This window comes from Lepidochelys kempii, chromosome 4 (assembly GCF_965140265.1).
Source record: "Lepidochelys kempii isolate rLepKem1 chromosome 4, rLepKem1.hap2, whole genome shotgun sequence".
In the NCBI taxonomy this organism is placed as follows: Eukaryota; Metazoa; Chordata; order Testudines; family Cheloniidae; genus Lepidochelys; species Lepidochelys kempii.
In genome coordinates, this window is record NC_133259.1 from 120985501 (window position 1) to 121005183 (window position 19683).

The 19683-nt window shown below is 41.5% G+C and overlaps 1 protein-coding gene across 8 annotated transcripts in view; it reads right to left on the minus strand.

Moving 5' to 3' along the window:
- HTT (huntingtin) overlaps positions 1–19683 on the minus strand; it is a 182505-nt gene that overhangs the window by 84430 nt on the left and 78392 nt on the right. For all 8 annotated transcript variants that reach the window (XM_073342650.1, XM_073342649.1, XM_073342651.1 and 5 more), the window contains 8 exons: positions 15572–15774; positions 12686–12812; positions 11853–11980; positions 7394–7504; positions 6253–6330; positions 4115–4338; positions 3239–3317; positions 2922–3083 (listed from right to left, as the gene is read on the minus strand). In XM_073342650.1, the coding sequence (XP_073198751.1) occupies positions 2922–3083; positions 3239–3317; positions 4115–4338; positions 6253–6330; positions 7394–7504; positions 11853–11980; positions 12686–12812; positions 15572–15774 (1112 nt within the window). The remainder of the gene's footprint in view (positions 1–2921; positions 3084–3238; positions 3318–4114; positions 4339–6252; positions 6331–7393; positions 7505–11852; positions 11981–12685; positions 12813–15571; positions 15775–19683) is intronic.

Below are 19683 nucleotides of genomic sequence, written 5' to 3' on the forward strand. Positions count from 1 at the left end.
GGCACCTGTACTGTTAATAACCAGGTGCAGGATTGTATGACATCACTGCTTTCTATGGAGGTTCTTACAGTGCGTAACAACAATGACCAGTGAGACTTAATGAGTAACCTTTAGCCCCTTCCGTAATAACTTTAGCTGTACTAGTTCTGCAAGGCTCACTAGACTGCTAGCTGTCCTGGCGCCACAGCAGACTCTGGTGGGCGAAAGGCAGAACTGCAGCACTTCTCAGGCAGAATGTATCTTCTGTGCAGAATTCCCACAGGAGTAACATTTACAGACAATTCCAGCCGGTAATATATAACAATATATAACCTTAATTATAGGATGGTGCAGGACAGCATTAATAGTCTTCAGGGCTGGCTGGATGTTAAAACTTGCTATATACAGATGTTTTAATACTCATTATATATGGATATCACACAGGCTTTTTCTGTGGATACTGCTGTACAAATATGTAAGTGTTACTTTTTGCCTTGTAGTTAAAAAAAATGTAGTGCTAGTCAGCCACAGACTCAGACTTTAAGACCAGCAGGGACCATTGTGATCAACTAGTCTGACTTCCTGAACATCGCAGGCTACAGAATCACTCCCAGCCACTCCTGTAATACACCCATAACCTCAGGCTCAGTTACTGACATTCTCAAATCATGATTTAAAAGACATCAAGATACAGAGAATCCACCATTTACTCCAGTTCAAACCAGCAAGTAACCCATGCCCCACACAGCAGAGGAAGGTGAAAACTCCGAAGGTCTTTGCCAATCTGACCTGGGGAAAAATTCCTTCCTGACCTCACATATGGCAATCAATGAGACCCACCTGTCAGACACCTGAGAAAGAATTCACTGTAGTAACTCAGAGCCCCGGCCATTTGGCAGAACAGCAGCTGGAGATATTTTGCTACTAGCAGTTACAGATGGGCCACATGCCATAGTAGGCAATCTCACCATACCATATTCTCCATAAAGCTCAGTCTTGAAACCAGTTAGATGTATTGCCATGTAGCCATGCTATGGTACTTACTAATAGCCATAATATTTAAAGTCTAAATTCCTTGGGACAGTCTCCCCTATGGACCAGTCAGTACCAGAAACATCTGTGCTTTAATTAACACAGAAAAAATAATTTGATAAGGTACGTTAAAAGACCATGAAGGTTGCAAAGCAAAGCATGCAAATATCAGCAAATGCCAAAATGCTTGTTGTCATGCATCCTTAACTCAGCCCCCTAGTCCTTTATACATTATGTACTACATCAAAGTATATGATCATGTGATTTTTTTATTATTATTATTATTTGTATTACACTAGTGCCAAAGAGCCCAAGTCATGGAGCAGGAGCCCAACTTGCATCCGGTGCTCCTTGGCATAGGGCCGACATCTCTGAATTTTCTGTAGTATCTGGCTGATGAATCTTGCCCATATGCTCAGGGTTTAGCTGATCGCCATATTTGGGGTCGGGAAGGAATTTTCCTCCAGGGCAGATTGGAAGGCCCTGGAGGTTTTTCGCCTTCCTCTGTAGCATGGGGCACGGGTCACTTGCTGGAGGATTCTCTGCTCCTTGAGGTCTTCAAACTACAATTTGAGGACTTCAATAGCACAGATATAGGTGTGAGGTCTTTTTTAGGAGTGGTGGGTGAAATTCTGTGGCCTGCATTGTGCAGGAGGTCAGACTAGATGATCATAATGGTCCCTTCTGACCTAAATATCTATGAATCTATGAATCTCCCCGTGCCCAGCATTTGGCCCTATCTGGGTGCTACTGAAACCCACTACACTAGGAGAAGCCTAGGGGAACTCCTCACCACAGGATGGGCAACTCCCCCAGCCCACCCACCCCCCACCTCTGCTATCAGTGCTCTACCTTGCCCTATTCTCATATGAGGAACCCCAGAGACATCAGAAAGCTTGAAGTAACCTTTGAAAACTGAAAATATCCTTACTCAAAGGGACAAATTCTGCACCTTTACACCAATGAGAATCCAGAGTAATTTTATTTCCAGAGGATCCCTACTTATTCAGTGTACAAGATAGATCAGGGGTTCTCAAACTTGGGGTCAGGACCCCTTGGGGGTCGCAAGGTTATTACATGAGGGGTTGCGAACTGTCAGCCTCCACCCCAAACCCCGCTTTTCCTCCAGCTTTTATAATAGTGCTAAATATATTTTAAAAGTGTTTTTAAATTTATAAGGGGTGGGGGGTTACACTCAGAAGCTTACTATGTGAAAGGGGTCACCAGTACAAAAGTTTGAGAACCACTGAGTTAGATGGTGATTAATAACTGCTAGTCGGTATAAAACTTGCAGATTCATGTCCCCAGATCCTCATTAAGTATGCTTTGGAGAAAATTCTCAAGTTGATAATGTATGCAAATGGCAGCCAGCCAGATAACCTACAATTTAATCTAGTCTCGCAATGTCACATATTGGGAATATAAAATTAAGATCTCTGTCTTTGCCTACTTTGATTAAGTAGTAATCAGAATGATTCTGACAACCAAACCACCTTTTCCCTACTTGTAATTATAACATATTCCTGTTTAATAATCTTCATAGTAATAAAATGGTTTGGCAGTGAGATAGGCTGTTACATTTCCAAATGAAGTTCTGATAATTTAGAAATTATTATTTCTAAATGAATGGTTTTGTGGATTTATACATTCACCCATATGCTACATAGTGCAAGACAACCAAAAAATATGAACCTAACTAGAAATGATCATGATCTTCATAGCCCTGAAGAGTGAAATACAATTTCTGTAATTTCAATTTTAAATCACAGCTCTCATTTACGGTGCTATTAGTAGGACAAGGAAGGTAATTATTTTTACAATAAAATATTTTAGCTTGGCAGCGTCCCTCTAAGAACTAGAGTTCTCGAATCTGCTATAAACTGACAAAATGAGAATACAGTGTGACTAACCTGATCCGAATCTAGAAGACAGTAGTTAACCCGTAGCTGAACCAGCTGTGCTAGTAGATCTAAAACCTGCCTCTGTAGTTGTACCGACGTTGTTGTAGTATATTGTTTTAAAGCTTTTATAACAAGGGGTTCAAACAAGCGAATGTGATTGTGAATAGCATTCTACAAAAAAGAAAAAACAGTTTAAAGCCACATATTGTCTACACTAGATTCCAGTTCAAAACCAAACTGTTAAAAATACAACTTCATGTGGATAAAAAGATAAATCTTTCCCCTCCTTTTATTTTACTCTTTCTTTAAGAACGTATTTTAAATACCTTGTCAGCACGATGTTTTGTTACACTTGTAAGGCTAGTTTTCAATTGGGTAGAAACTTTCTGCAGCACATCAAACCATCTGTCAAAATAAAAAAATTAAAACAAAGGAATACATTTGAGAAAACTCTTACGTGCACACTCCCTACTAATATTTTATTTATCTAACATTAGTTTTGTGATAGGGTTTGATTGCTTCAAGTATTTTAGTAAGCTAAGAGAAAATTAGAAAGTAAAAATTTACTTCGCTTCAAGTATTTTAGTAACCAGATAATTGGAGAGTACAAATTCACTGGAACATCTACTGTATAGCAAGGGTAGAAACAAAGCAAACTTCTGCACATTGTCCTACTAATATATTTGTAGCCTGACTAATTGCAGGCTTGAGAGGAGAATTTAGTCTCCATTCCTTTGCCTCTCAAGACTCTCAACACGAATGCCAATTAGTGAAAAATAAAGAGAGTTTAACACACCAGTATTAATATTTATTAAATAGCACACATATAACCTTAACATTTTCTTCTAAATATAGATATATACAAAGGCTATATTTTTGCATTAAACTTATTTTCCACTTTGCTTTGTGAAGCACGTTTGTTCTATCCATAATATAGTATGGTCCCAGAGATCAAATTAGTAAAGGCAAGATAAAATATGTTATTTCAAAAGACTATAAAAGAAAAATTCCTGCTATTGACAACTGAACAATATATTATAATTTCAATATGTAAGAGACTTCAATAATTTAAAACTTCGTAACAGCCCTGTTCAGTACCTTTAATGATGTTATGATTTATTGTTTTCAGCTAGAATGTTTTGATTAGTCTGATGAAAGTTAACACACTATACCACATACACGTGAAAAACAGTAACAGTTACCCTGAAGCATCATGTTCCTGCTCTGCCTGTACCATGTTCCTTAGACTCGCATCAGCAAGTGCCTGTGTAAAGTGCGTATAAGGGGCCATGAAGCAGTAATGATAAAGACCAGGCCTCAAATTAGAAGAGCCTAAACGCTGGGCTTTGCCTTGAGATTTGCTGGGGTTTGATGATAAGCCATCATATTGAGATGCCAAGTTGGTTCCAAATAAAGTCTTCAGCAACTAAGGAAAGATGTGAAAAAAAATGAACATTTCTGAAACAACTTGACTTGAATCCCCACCCTCCCAAAAAGCATTTTATGAATGAGGCTGTCACACGGTAGTCTAATGTGCCAACTGTGCGTCATGGACTCAAATACTATTTCTGGTTCTTTCCCCTTCATAAACTCAGGAGCCTTAAAAATAAAGAAAAAATACACTAAACACTTTTAGTTCCCATAGATATGGACAAAAATTCCCATGGCATCTTCAAAACAATATAGTGACCTGCTAAAGCAAGCCCCACCCTTGGAATTAAAGCAATATTTTGTCCAGGCTAAACAAAATCTTTTCAGGCTGGTACAGCCCTCTGACAGGCTTCCAAACTAAGCTCAGTCTTCCAAGGCTGGAACAAGCCACTGCTTAAGATAATAATCCCAGACTGACTCAATCTTTCAGTACTAGAGAAAGCTTTATAGTGCCAGTGCAGCACGGGAAAAAAAAAAAGAGATAGCGCAGCATACTTCCCCCCATTCAGCAAAGGGGGAAGAGGAAGGACTGAACTGGGAGAGACTCCGTCCCAGCCTTGCTCCTGGGACAGTGCAGCTTCATACTGTATCTTACCCTGGCTGAATTACAAGCTACCAGCACAAAATACTCAACTATGCAAGTCCACCCCAAATGTCTATATATAATCAGTCTGGTATGCCATCCTATGAAAACTGGATTTTGTTTCTACCTTTTTAAAATACCTTTTAATAAGCTTTTACTTAAATATGAATGGAATCTTATGGCTTGTTGTTTACCTTGAACAAGAAGCTTCTTTATTTGCTGTTGGAACTAAGCCAACCATGAAAGCAGGCAAAATTGAGAAGAAACTTGATCACTTGCACTGAATTTGATTCTGATGAAGACTACTGTCTATAATTTTTTTTTTAATATATATATATATAAATTGTTTTTTGCGTTTTCACCAGTTTTTTATCTTTCAATCCCATCACTGGTTCCTATATGGCCCAGGTCATCTACGACCAAAGTCATAACTAGAGTTTTCCTTGTGGTAGCCTTTACAAAGGAATGTTATAGGGAGCATGCATATTTGACTTGTGCCTACCTTCTAGGTCATGCTAGGACATCATAGACAACACTACTGAATCCATGAAGAGTGGGTATAGTTGGAAGTCTTTGTGTTTAGTAGGTTACTCTAAAAACGTACTAATTTTGTAATTAAGTATTTGATTAACTTTACAGTAAAATAGCTAGTTTACTTCTGTATTTTTTTTAAATTAGAGCCTAAAATAGGTGCTAGATAAACCTCAACAATAAACTGCCAGAAACTCATCATGCTGAGGGATAAAAGAAACCCATAAAATTAAGAATTATATAAAAATAATACAGTGATTCTATTGCACCTTTAATTCAAGAATCAAATAATTTATGAACCTCAATGAATTAAGCCTCACCACCTCAATGGGAGGCTCATCAGGTCAGGAGGGAAGAGGGAGGATGAGAACAGGCATATTAAGTATCCCAGAGGTCACATAAGAACTCTATGGGAAAGTCAAGAATAGTACCCAGATCTCTCAACTCCCTACCAGACCTTTAAACTGTGCTTCCTACCCTCTCTTAAATGCACTCTGTAACCAGATAACTGGAATAATTTGTCTCCTGACACTTAATAATAAAGCTCCTTTAATAAGGGTTAGCGTGTCAAGAGAAATTATTCAGATGGCACAAGGGGTTCCAGAACAAAATCACACAAATGATTTAAAGTGACCTAAAAGAATTTATCTATTCTATCCTCCCTGGCCACTACCAGGTTGTTTCTCACATGAAGCTCCCTTCCCCTACACTCCCTTCCTTCAGAATGAGAATAGTTGTGCTAACTCAGTGCTAACACTGCCATCCCCCAAATACAAACAAAAGTCACTTCCTTACCTGCTGGACACAAACGGTTGCCATCATTGGTTCTCTACTGAAACACGATTTCAGATATCCCAAAATCTCTTCAACGCACTAGGCACAAGTTTAACAGTCATTTAATCAAAATTTCTTCATGAAGTAAAAGAGAAGCTATTATTACATAATTCTCAGACAAAAAAAATGCAAAACTGTAGGCTTTAAAACCAGAAATATGTACCAGAAAGAAACCCAGAAAGTTACAGTTTAAATCTACACTTACATACAAACTTTTTAAGGTATGTTAAAGACCACCAAGTTGAACAGCCCAATTAAATTAAGGTCTGAAAATATCAAACTCAGGGGGAAAAAAGAGCAAAACCTGATTATTTTCTTCATTTAATATAAATATAGTATAATTATGTGACTATAATAAGAGTAAGACTCAAAAGATCTCTAACTTTCTTGAAAAATGAAAGCACTGTATCTTAAATAATTAAGATTTGGGGGGAGGGATAGCTCAGTGGTTTGAGCATTGGCCTGCTAAACCCAAGGTTGTGAGTTCAATCCTTGCGGGGACCGTTTGGGATCTCGGGCAAAAATTGGGGATTGGTCCTGCTTTGAGCAGGGGGTTGGACTAGATGACCTCCTGAGGTCCTTTCCAATCCTGATATTCTATGATTCTATGAAATTATGCAGAATTATTCAGCTTTTCAGTAGTTAACTTTAATTAAAACATCATCAGTAGGTTTACTGTGTAGTTAAGTGTGGATATTTTCTCCATAAATCAAAAATGAAAGAATCACCAAATTCTGACTGTGGTGAGGTACAAATGACACAACTCATCATGGACAACTGTCCCATTCATGCTTACAGTGGTTGCACAAGGGGGGATCCATCTAGCTGCCCCAGAAGGATTAGAATGCCTTTCAAACCTTAAAATTCAATTATAATCCCAGCACATTGCTTTTCAAATGCCATATGAAAAAAGAAGATATGACACCCATGCTTTAAAGTTCACTTACTATGTAACCTAATATTTTGTCATTGTCTCCAAGATCTGTCAGCCTTTCCAAGCACTAATACTGGAAGGATGAACTAAAATTTCGTTAAATACTTGCTTCCCTATGCACGTTATAAATATGGCTCATTTCACATTATATTAAATAAAGCAACTCACCTTTCCAATGTCTTGAAGAGTTGCAAGTTCCAAAATTTGAGAGAGGACATCCAGAGCAGATCGCAGGAAACCTCCAAATTTTTCGATGTTGTTCTGAAGATCCAGTGTAACCTGGTCAAAATCGTTAGAAGAGTAAAGGTTTTAACCCAGCAAAGTTATTACACAGTCAGGTGGAAGTTAGAGAAAGAAAAAATGGGTGCTGGGACAGAATAGACCTCCACCTCTAAGTCCTCATCAGAGGCCTGATTGTTGTTATTGAAAGAGCTGCAGTTTGAGTTGACTGTAATGTCCCTTTGTGGACTGGGTTACAGACCTGGTCTTCTGGCCTGATGTAATTCCCATGGTGCCTATATGATGCAAGGGTCATGGGGGCAAATACCAAGGAGTAGGTCTCAGAGCTTTATGTCTGGGGTAATAAAAATGAGCCCTCAACTCCCTCTCTAAGATGTACGGATCTGAATACCTAGGCCTTAGGGAATGCACCGGTGACACCTCCCTGCTATTATCTGAGCAAGAAGAGGAGTATTCCTCTTGCAAAGAGAGAGAAGTACCAGACAGAATAAGGGGAACACACTCATGACTTGTATATACAATCATTTAGTAAGCAGCAAGCTTCAATATTAACCTATAGCACTGCAGTGTGCTGCACAGAAACTGTGTGTGGACCCTGCTGCTGCACACTAGAAGTTCCCTACTGGGTCAAATGTATTACAGAAAGTCAAAGCACACTCAGGAAATTTTAGTGCACAGCAAAAGGCTCTGTATGGACAGTTAGTGAGCGGCACACTGGATCTCTGCAGATTTGCATCCCAGCTTGATGCTCACTAACTCACTGTAGAGACAAGCACTCAGGCCATATCCCAATTGGTACTGCTAATGCTCTCAGAACTGGTAAAGGTACTTTCACTCCAAACAGCGTTGAGTCCAGTATCACGGGAATCCTTTACACCATGTAGGGTTTCAGTACTGAGGGTGCCAGTGCTGGAGGCAAGCAAATGGGGGGCATCAGAACCATAGTCGTCGTTACTGGCTATATTGGTACCAAGGTGTCAGTATTGGGCAATTTCCAAGGTACCAAAGAGGCCAGTCCTTGAACACAGTGCCTGGTGACTTAGTGAGTGCCAGAGGGACCCTTCTGGAGCATTGATCTACTCTTTTCAAAGGCAATTTGAGAGGATTTCTGGCTTCCTGGAGTAGGATCTGGTGAAGGAGACCTACATCTCTTTCCCTTAGAGGCTCTGTACTCTTTTCTTCCCCCAGCCCCAAAGGTTTTACCAGTTGAGGAGGATGAATTTTTAGAGGTGCCCATTTCAGATCTGTGAGCACAGGAGCTGGTGGAAGCACTGAGGACGATTGCTCAAGATTTTCAGCCCTAGCCACTGCAGGATATGAAGAAGGATGCCTCAGTGTCTATTTAGAAGCTATTTCAGGTGGGATTCTTGCCTTTTGAGTTCTTTGAAAATGATTTACAATAGTACATAGTATGTACCCCTTACCAAGGAACATTAAGCACCATGTGTGCCCATTATTAGGGGGAACTACCGCCTCGCATGCAAGGAAACTTTTAAAGCCTAGAGATTTGTGTTCAATCATAATGACTGGACCAGGTACTGGGAAAGTCCTACAGCCAAAGGAAAGTTTTGTCTCCTCAAATGAGGAAAGGAAACACTATCAAAAATGACAGGTTTCTGAGTAGCAGCTGTGTTAGTCCGTATACACAAAAAGAAAAGGAGTACTTGTGGCACCTTAAGACTAACAAATTTATTTGAACATAAGAACTGCTAAGTGTGTATCTATTTACTACACAATGGACAGGCTACACAGTGAGCGAGAAGTGTAGACACTGCAAGTTCCAACTACTAGCCACGTACACTGAGAAGGAATCGAGGGATGGCTGGGGTTGGCCCGCCCTTTATATGCCTTCGGGTTGGAGGGACAAAGACACTGAGGGTGCTGGTATTGCCACAAAGGATACTGCTGGCCAAAAGAATATGAATTTCAGTTCTAAGGGCAAATTCACATCACCAGTGGACAATACGGACAAGCACTCAAAGAGAAGCCAACTAGGGGGGGCGCTTTTCTTGACCTGCTGCTCACAAACCAGCTAGAATTAGTGGGGGAAGCAAAAGTGGATGGGAATCTGGGAGGCAGTGACCATGAGTTGGTTGAGTTCAGGATCCTGACGCAGGGAAGAAAGGTAAGCAGCAGGATACGGACCCTGGACTTCAGGAAAGCAGACTTCGACTCCCTCAGGGAACGGATGGCCAGGATCCTCTGGGGGACTAACATGAAGGGGAAAGGAGTCCAGGAGAGCTGGCTGTATTTCAAGGAATCCCTGTTGAGGTTACAGGGACAAACCATCCCGATGAGCTGAAAGAATAGTAAATATGGCAGGCGACCAGCTTGGCTTAATGGTGAAATCCTAGCGGATCTTAAACATAAAAAAGCTTACAAGAAGTGGAAGGTTGGACATATGACCAGGGAAGAGTATAAAAATATTGCTCGGGCATGTAGGAATGATATCAGGAGGGCCAAATCGCACCTGGAACTGCAGCTAGCAAGAGATGTCAAGAGTAACAAGAAGGGTTTCTTCAGGTATGTTGGCAACAAGAAGAAAGCGAAGGAAAGTGTGGGCCCCTTACTGAATGAGGGAGGCAACCTAGTGACAGAGGATGTGGAAAAAGCTAATGTACTCAATGCTTTTTTTGCCTCTGTCTTCACTAACAAGGTCAGCTCCCAGACTGCTGCGCTGGGCATCACAAAATGGGGAAGAGATGGCCAGCCCTCTGTGGAGATAGAGGTGGTTAGGGACTATTTAGAAAAGCTGGACGTGCACAAGTCCATGGGGCCGGACTAGTTGCATCCGAGAGTGCTGAAGGAATTGGCGGCTGTGATTGCAGAGCCATTGGCCATTATCTTTGAAAACTCTTGACGAAAGGAGGAAGTCCCGGACGACTGGAAAAAGGCTAATGTAGTGCCAATCTTTAAAAAAGGGAAGAAGGAGGATCCTGGGAACTACAGGCCAGTCAGCCTCACCTCAGTCCCTGGAAAAAATCATGGAGCAGGTCCTCAAAGAATCAATCCTGAAGCACTTGCATGAGAGGAAAGTGATCAGGAACAGCCAGCATGGATTCACCAAGGGAAGGTCATGCCTGACTAATCTAATCGCCTTTTATGATGAGATTACTGGTTCTGTGGATGAAGGGAAAGCAGTGGATGTATTGTTTCTTGACTTTAGCAAAGCTTTTGACACGGTCTCCCACAGTATTCTTGTCAGCAAGTTAAGGAAGTATGGGCTGGATGAATGCACTATAAGGTGGGTAGAAAGCTGGCTAGATTGTCGGGCTCAACAGGTAGTGATCAATGGCTCCATGTCTAGTTGGCAGCCGGTGTCAAGTGGAGTGCCCCAGGGGTCGGTCCCGGGGCCGGTTTTGTTCAATATCTTCATAAATGATCTGGAGGATGGTGTGGATTGCACTCTCAGCAAATTTGCGGATGATACTAAACTGGGAGGAGTGGTAGATACGCTGGAGGGAGGGATGGGATACAGAAGGACCTAGACAAATTGGAGGATTGGGCCAAAAGAAATCTGATGAGGTTCAATAAGGATAAGTGCAGGGTCCTGCACTTAGGATGGAAGAATCCAATGCACCGCTACAGACTCGGGACCGAAAGGCTAGGCAGCAGTTCTGCGGAAAAGGACCTAGGGGTGACAGTGGACGAGAAGCTGGATATGAGTCAGCAGTGTGCCCTTGTTGCCAAGAAGGCCAATGGCATTTTGGGATGTATAAGTAGGGGCATAGCCAGCAGATCGAGGGACGTGATCGTTCCCCTCTATTCGACATTGGTGAGGCCTCATCTGGAGTACTGTGTCCAGTTTTGGGCCCCACACTACAAGAAGGATGTGGATAAATTGGAGAGAGTCCAGCGAAGGGCAACAAAAATGATTAGGGGTCTAGAACACATGAGTTATGAGGAGAGGCTGAGGGAGCTGGGATTGTTTAGCCTGCAGAAGAGAAGAATGAGGGGGGATTTGATAGCTGCTTTCAACTACCTGAAAGGGGGTTCCAAAGAGGATGGCTCTAGACTGTTCTCAATGGTAGCAGATGACAGAACGAGGAGTAATGGTCTCAAGTTGCAGTGGGGGAGGTTTAGATTGGATATTAGGAAAAACTTTTTCACTAAGAGGGTGGTGAAACACTGGAATGCGTTACCTAGGGAGGTGGTAGAATCTCCTTCCTTAGAGGTTTTTAAGGTCAGGCTTGACAAAGCCCTGGCTGGGATGATTTAACTGGGAATTGGTCCTGCTTCGAGCAGGGGGTTGGACTAGATGACCTTCTGGGGTCCCTTCCAACCCTGATATTCTAGGATTCTAAGAATGAAACTTACAACACGGGGTAGTGTAACACTGGCAGAAAAGAGTTTTCTTGTATTTCACCTGAAGGACATGGTATTGTACCTTATAGTTAGCATGGGTAGCTTTCAAGACATCATATAACTTGAGATACGATGGAAGATGATAGAAACTGCCCAGTGACGACGATTTGCTTGTTGGAGCAGGCCCTGAAGTATCGGTTTGCCTAGTAGCTTATGAAAAGAGAAAAATAATCCTGATCAATTAGCACATTAACTATATTCCATGGTGTTCTTGAATATTTAATTTAACCACTTTGAAATGCACTGTAATATGAGTCAACATATATATTTGAATGATTAGAACTGTGTTTAAGCTCATAGAATGACTCAGGGGACCGGCATTTACAGTATTATATAACAATACATTCTATGCAAATCAGCTACAAAATAAGACCACTAACCCATACAGAATTCATTACTGAAGTTCCCAAGAATTATTTTAAAGCAGAACTTTTTCTCCTTTTACTCCTGACTATTTCTGCAATAGCTACAGAAAAACCTGCAAGCTCTTATATTTTCAGTATTTAGATTTTTGCTTTCCAGAATCACCCACTCAGTGCTCTGAATAGGAGCAGAGCTTCCATTTGCAAAGCATATATACAAACTATTTTTGGTTTTAGTCACCAGTTTATGGGATTTGAAAGCATGATTGTAATAGCAAGAGGCACAAATCCATACTGCTACCAAAGAGTTCATGGGTTCTTTATGAAAAAGTATTGCCACTCAAGATTTAGTACTGAGAATAATTTGACCTTCTTCTGACTATATGCAACCTTCTTCAGAATTAACATTGGAACTTCACAGTAAAGTGAATTATGCAAATCAGTATTTCTTCCCAATACACCATGTACGTACATACACACAATATCTCCTTACCTGGATTAGTTTCACTACCCTTTTTAGGGCTCATTGGTACAGATGTTTGTTCCACAGGTTCTCTCTCTTTCCCTTTCCGACGAATTGGACTTAGAGAAGGTGGGTTTGAGAGAGAAGGTAATGTTGCCTGAAATAACAACGTTTGAAACAGTGTGACAGCTTAAATATCAGCACTTTTTCTTTCAACTAAACATAGAATACATTTATAGGGATACACACGTTTAATTACACCTGCCTTTTTCAACAATGGTTGCACCTAATCTTATTAGTTTGGGGATGTGACGCTGTATGATTAAAATATGACCACGCAGATCCTTGTTGCTACCATTGTTATATAACTGCAACAAATATTATACAAAGTATGTCATGTAAGGTATCAATGGAAAAGTTACAATCTATCAAATATGATTATCCTGTTTGTATGCATGTATCATCTTTGTATCTAAAGTTATGAATATTGACTATACACCTGTATTCCAAGTGTTTGCGCTCCTGGATTAACACCCATCAGGTAGTTTACACCCAGTCTAGCCAGCACACTGAATTGACCATTCAAGTTGATAGCCCATCAACTAACACAATGGGTCATAAAAGTTTATCCCCATCCAACTGGTTTGCCTGAGGACCTTTTAGCCAGAATATACATAATGGCTACTTCTGTGACTCAAAGCATGCAAGGGCATGTGATTAGCTCATGTGACCCTGGACTCTATCTGGTGCCTGTACTTTTCCACAAATGAAGACTGAGAGCGTCCATTCCACATGGGAGGATCTATAAAAAACCCTGGAAGCATATCTATTTTGCCTCTTTCCTGCTCTGAACTCTGGACTATGAACTTACACTAACAGAAGCATTATAACCAATGGACTGGAGACCTTCCAATCTTTTGGAAGCTACCAGAGACTTGATAAACCAGCAATTTATTCCATCACTGCTTCAAACCTGATACATACAACCACTGCAAAATTTTTGTATTTGATTCCTTTGACCATTTTGACTCTCTCATCCTTTTCTCTTATAAACCTTTAGATATTAGATACTAAAGGATTGGAAACAAAGTGATTATTGGGTAAGACCTGGCTATGTGGCTGATCTCTTGGAATTAGAAGAACCCCGTGTTTGATTAAATTGGTTTTAGATAACCACTCTTCATATAGTCTAGTGTCTGGGTGGTAAAATAAGTGCTGGAATGCCTAAGGACACTGCATTTCTGACTTCTTGTTATCTGGTCTGATGAGACAGAAGTTTGCTTTTGTTACTGGCTTGATATATCTTATGGAAGAATAATCACCAGTTTGGGGTGGGTCTGCCCCATTTCTCAACAGTTTGTCCAGAATCTGGTATTCTCAGCTGTGACCCCCTGAGGCACGGTGACAGGCGGCCAGGATGCAATTGTGTTGGAGAGGAGAGGAGAATACAGTAATATTTTAAGTCTCAATTTGAGCATAAGAACTACAAAGACCAAGGACACAGATTAAGTTTTATTACTAAATTTCTCTGGGTTCAAAACAGGTAAAGGAATATCAAAAGCATTCTACTATATCCTTAGCAGCCTGACACCCTTAATGGACATTATGCAGTTAAGTCTCAGAATTTAGTCTACATTAAAAAAATGTGGCGAGCAATACCTTTCAAGCTACATTCCATAAAACAAACCTCCCACTGAAAAACAGCCTCTTTCAATTTAAAATGTGTTTGGGGCTGCATAACAAGCCAGCCAACCAGACTGAAAGTAGCACTTGGCAACAATTTACCATAAGTGCATGACCCCAGTGCTTTGACCTCTCTACTGGCTCCTCCATAGTACAGAGTATATGTCAAGGTTTCTCCTCTGATGCTCAAAGTCTTCCATGGGATTAACCTTGGTGACTTGAGAGATCATCTCTCCTTCCATGACCTAACTCCATGAGAGCTAAATTCTACAAGAAAAATGAAACTGTCCACCAACAAGGGGGAGGCTCATGAATGCAGTAGACAGAAAATAAACTTGCTCCCCCAGAGGTAGGAATGACCATGTACTTCAATATTTTCTAAACTAAATGCAAAACTTGTTTGTTTCTTTGCCTTCACATCCTCAGTCAGTTCTTCCAATAAGCAAATAAAAATAAATTTTAAAACCGTGTTAACTAATCAAACTATTTCTCATGCAGGAGAAGGTTGTTATTTCTATATTCCTGGGAGGCATTAAAATGTTATGGTTACTGATAAATGAGAGAGAAGGGATAAATATTAATAAACCCTCTGGAGAGCTGCAACAGCAGCAATAATGATGCTACCACTCAGGATACATCCACCCTGCACTTGGAGGTCTGGTGGCAGCATGGGATGGCATATCCGTGCTAGCTAGCATGGCTAAAAATCGGAGTGAAGAAAAGGCAGCATGAGACGCTAGCCACTTATTCGTGTTGCTAACCCTCACTGAGGCCCATGCTGCCACGTCTTCACTGCTATTTTTAGCTGTACTAGCTAGATTAATAATAGTGTAGGTATGCCAGGCCATGCTGCAATCGCACATCTGATCACAGTGCAAACTAACTCTCAGTGACTGAAGACGACCAACACATTCTTAACCCTATGAAACAAAGGCCAGAGCTGGCGGGATATTTGCTACAAGGAAAAATATCTGAGAGAGAAAGATAATATCTTATAAAAAGGTTGAAACTTAGAACAATGGAGTTCAACAAAAAACTGTAAATCAGAAGACAACTGTTAGTGCCTCTTTAACATCACTAGCTTTCCTCATGTACACCCACGCTCATCCCTGAACACCCCACCAAAATAAATATATTTTGCTGTCTAAATCATCTCCAACAAGGTGCACAACTCAACGACAGCTCTTTATATCACAAGCATTTTGGAGTCATAAAACGTAATAAAAATCATACCTTTATTGCTGGGCCAGGAGCAACATCATCCACCACATGAGCACAAATATTAATGGTCTTCAGCAAATGAGAAAAGAGTTGTTCTACCAAACTAACAAGAGTTCGGTCAGCCAAAGCTGGCCATGGCTCCTCTTGTCTAGCAGCACCTGGATTCATATCTTCTTCAGTAGTCCAGGGGGTTTTCAAAGATTTGGGGGCACTTGCTGAAATAAAAAGCCCATTATTTAAGAAAATTGGTATTTAAGAAATGTTAGCAGAAACTATTTTAAAAGTTGCATCTTTAAGTCAATTATATTCTCCATATGAGCAGAGATTACAAGACAAGGAAAAATAAAATCTTAAACAGTTTAGAGATAAGATGCTTGCACACACTTTCTCCACACTACTTTAAATAAAATTACATTTTATTTGAATTGTAAATATATATACACCCACACATTATGTCTTATGTCTATACAGACAGTAGTAGTATATAGCTACATGCACACAATATGCATTAGTAAGTCAAGTATCAAAAACCAAGTTGTTTTAGGCATGAAGTCTGTGCCTAAAGAAATCTAAAAGTAACTTGAGAAATATGTTCTGCTACCTACAAATCATATATGGGCCATTCCACACACAGGTCTCTTCTCCTCACTTATTTAAAAATGGAGAGATCTCAAAAGGTTCAAAAAAGCACAGACCACGTGGAAACCTGGGCTTTATGTGACTATTCCAGCCTTAAAACCACAGTTATGATTAGCAAGCAAAAGGCCTTGCTTTAGGTTTTCGCTAAAGTCATGTGTTGGCTAGTAAACTATTGGCCCGATGTCAAGAGAGGATTGTGCCTTGTGTTAACAGTGGATCCTTTAGCCAATTAAAATCCAGCAGGACCGACTCCAAAAGCCATCTGGTAGTCATCCTGTAGAGCGCTGTAAAGTGGTATTAGAAAGAAGGACAATATCCTTACCAGATTTATTTGGGCATAAGCTTTCGTGGGTAAAAAACCCCACTTCTTCAGATGCATGGAGTGAAAATTACAGACATAGGCACAAGAAGAGAAGGGAGTTACTTTACAAGTGGAGAACCAGTGTTGACAAGGCCAATTTAGTCAGAGTGGATGTGGTCCACTCCCCATAATTGATGAGGAGGGGTCAATATTGAGAGAGCGAGGGGGAGCTTTTGTAGGGAGCCAGCCACTCCCTGTCTCAATTCAAGCCCAAATGAATGGTGTTAAGTTTGCAAATAATTGTAGCTCTGCAGTTTCTCTTTGAAATCTGTTTTTGAAGTTTTCTTGTTGAAGGATGGTTACTTTTAAATCTGTTATTGAACGTCCAAGGAGACTGAAGTGTTCTCCTACTGGCTGTTGTATGTTACCATTCCTGACGTCTGATTAGTGTCCTTTTCCGCAGAGACTGTCCGGTTTGGCTAATATGAATAGGAGGCTGCCAGGCAACTCTCTAACATCACATTCTACAGGCCACTATCCTCCGATCCCACTGAGGAGTACCAAAAGAAACTACACCATCTGCTCAAGAAACTCCCCGCTATAGCACAGGAACAAATCTACACAGACACACCCCCCTAGAGACCCGACCAGGGGTATTCTATCGGCTTCCCAAGATCCATAAACCTGGAAATCCTGGACGCTCCATCATCTCAGGCATTGGCACTCTTACAGCAGGATTATGTGACTATTTGGACTCTCTCCTCAGACCATACACTACCAGCACTCCTACCTATCTTTGAAACACCACCGACTTCCTGAGGAAACAACAATGCATTGGTGATCTTCCTGAAAACACCATCCTGGCCACCATGGATGTAGAAGCTCTTTACACCAATATTCCACATGAGGATGGACTACAAACAGTCAGAAATAGTATCCCTGATGAGGCCATGGCACACCCAGTAGCTCAGCTTTGTGACACTGTCCTAACCCACAACCATTTCAGATTTGGGGACAACTTATACCTTCAAGTCAGTATCACTACTATGGGTACCTGCATGGCCCCAAAGTACACCAACATTTTTATGGCTGACTTAGAACAACGCTTCCTCGGCTCTCGTCCCCTAGTGCCCCTCCTCAACTTGCTCTACACTGATGACATCTTCATCATATGGATCCACAGGAAGGAGGCCCTTGAGGAATTCCACCTGGATTTCAACAATTTCCACCTCACCATCAACCTCAGCCTGGACCAGTCCACACAAGAGATCCACTTCCTGGACAGTACAGTGCAAATAAGCGATGATCACAAACATCAGCCTATTCTGGAAACATACTGATTGCTATTCTCACAGTAAAACTGCCCCATGGGAATGTTCCAGTCACAGTAAAATTGCCCCCCAGGGGGTCCTCTGGGTAAGCACCAGCATTGTATATTGCTAACGCCTATATATGCATATGCATGGGAAAGGATTTTGGGAGGGGTTGAAGGTGTGAGTGTGGAGCGAAAGATTCCTTTGCAGGTTGCGAGAGGCCAAAGGGGGAGGAAGGGAGAAAGGAACGGGTTAACTTGACCATCTAGCTCGATCCAAAGATAAGAAGCTGACTCCAGCCACCCAAGGCCAATGCACACAAGCAGACTCTCTGATGCCAAGAAAAACAGGAGCCTGGATTCCAACCCCAACCAGCCGTGAGAAAAGAGAAGTAAACTGAACAAGACTGCAGGGGATTGCAAAAACTAGTGAGATGGTGAAGGCCAGCGAGGGGAAAAACTAACAGTTTCACATCCCTGAAGCTGGTGTGTTTTGGGAAGGCTGAGGAAGCCACAGAAAGCCAGTTTTGACTGGTACAAACAGCACGGTGGACAGAGGTCCCTGAACAAAACACCCCAGAAGAACCCAGGACTTAAAAATCCTCTCAAGAGCCAAAGCAAGTCGGACACTAACAGCGGACCCTGGATGGCCTGTGCACAGGACAGAACTCTCGTCTACCCTTCCCCCTCTTCTTCTTACGTTACACCCAGGCTTGGCCAGCCTTGGGTTGTGCATTTGTGAATATGAAAGTGGGTTAGGGCTCGGGCACTAACGCTTTTTTCCTTCCTCTGAGTGACGTGGGGGTGGATCCAGCACTCACCATTGTTATTTTATTAATAAAGCTTTAAAACTTAGTCACTTGGTGTGCTCCTTCATCTCCTCTCCTAATGTTCCTGTGGCCTCAGCCTGATCATCTGACGCCTCAGGCAGATTGGTAACATAAATCTGTCACACTATACTTACCTACATGCCTCCAGCTTCCACCCAGGACACATCACATAATCCATTGTCTACAGCCAAGCCCTAAGATACAACCAAATTTGCTCCAATCCCTCAAAGACAAACACCTACAAGATCTTTATCAAGCATTCTTAAAACTACAATACCCATGTGAGGAAGTGAGGAAACAGATTGACAGAGTGAGATGGATACCCAGAAATCACCTACTACAGGACAAGCCCAACAAGGAAAACAACAGAACACCACTGGCCATCACGTACAGCCCCCAGCTAAAACCTCTCCAGCACATCATCAATGATCAACAGCCTATCCTGGAAAACGATCCCTTACTCTCACAGACCTTGGGAGGCAGGCCAGTCCTCACTTACAGACAGCCCCCCAACCTGAAGCAAATACTCACCAGCAACTACACACCATACCACGGAAAGACTAACCCAGGAACCAATCCTTGGAACAAACCCTGTTGCCTACTCTGTCCCCATATCTACTCTAGTGACACCATCACAGGACCCAGCCACATCAGCCACACCATCAGGGGTTCAGTCACCTGCACATCCACTAATGTGATATATGCCAACATGTGCTAGCAATGCCCCTCTGCCATGTACATTGGCCTAACCAGACAGACAGTCTCTACATAAAAGAATAAATTGACACAAATCAGACATCAGGAATGTAGCATACAACATATAAAATATACAAAAGCCAGTAGGAGAATATTTCCGTCTCCCTAGGCATTCAACAACAGATTTAAAAGTAGCCATCCTTCAACAAAAAAACTTCAAAAACGAACTTCAAAGAGAAACTGCAGAGCTACAATTCATTTGCAAGCTTAACACCATTCATTTGGGCTTGAATAGGGACTGGGAGTGGCTGGCTCCCTACAAAAGCAATTTTCCCTCTCTTAGTAT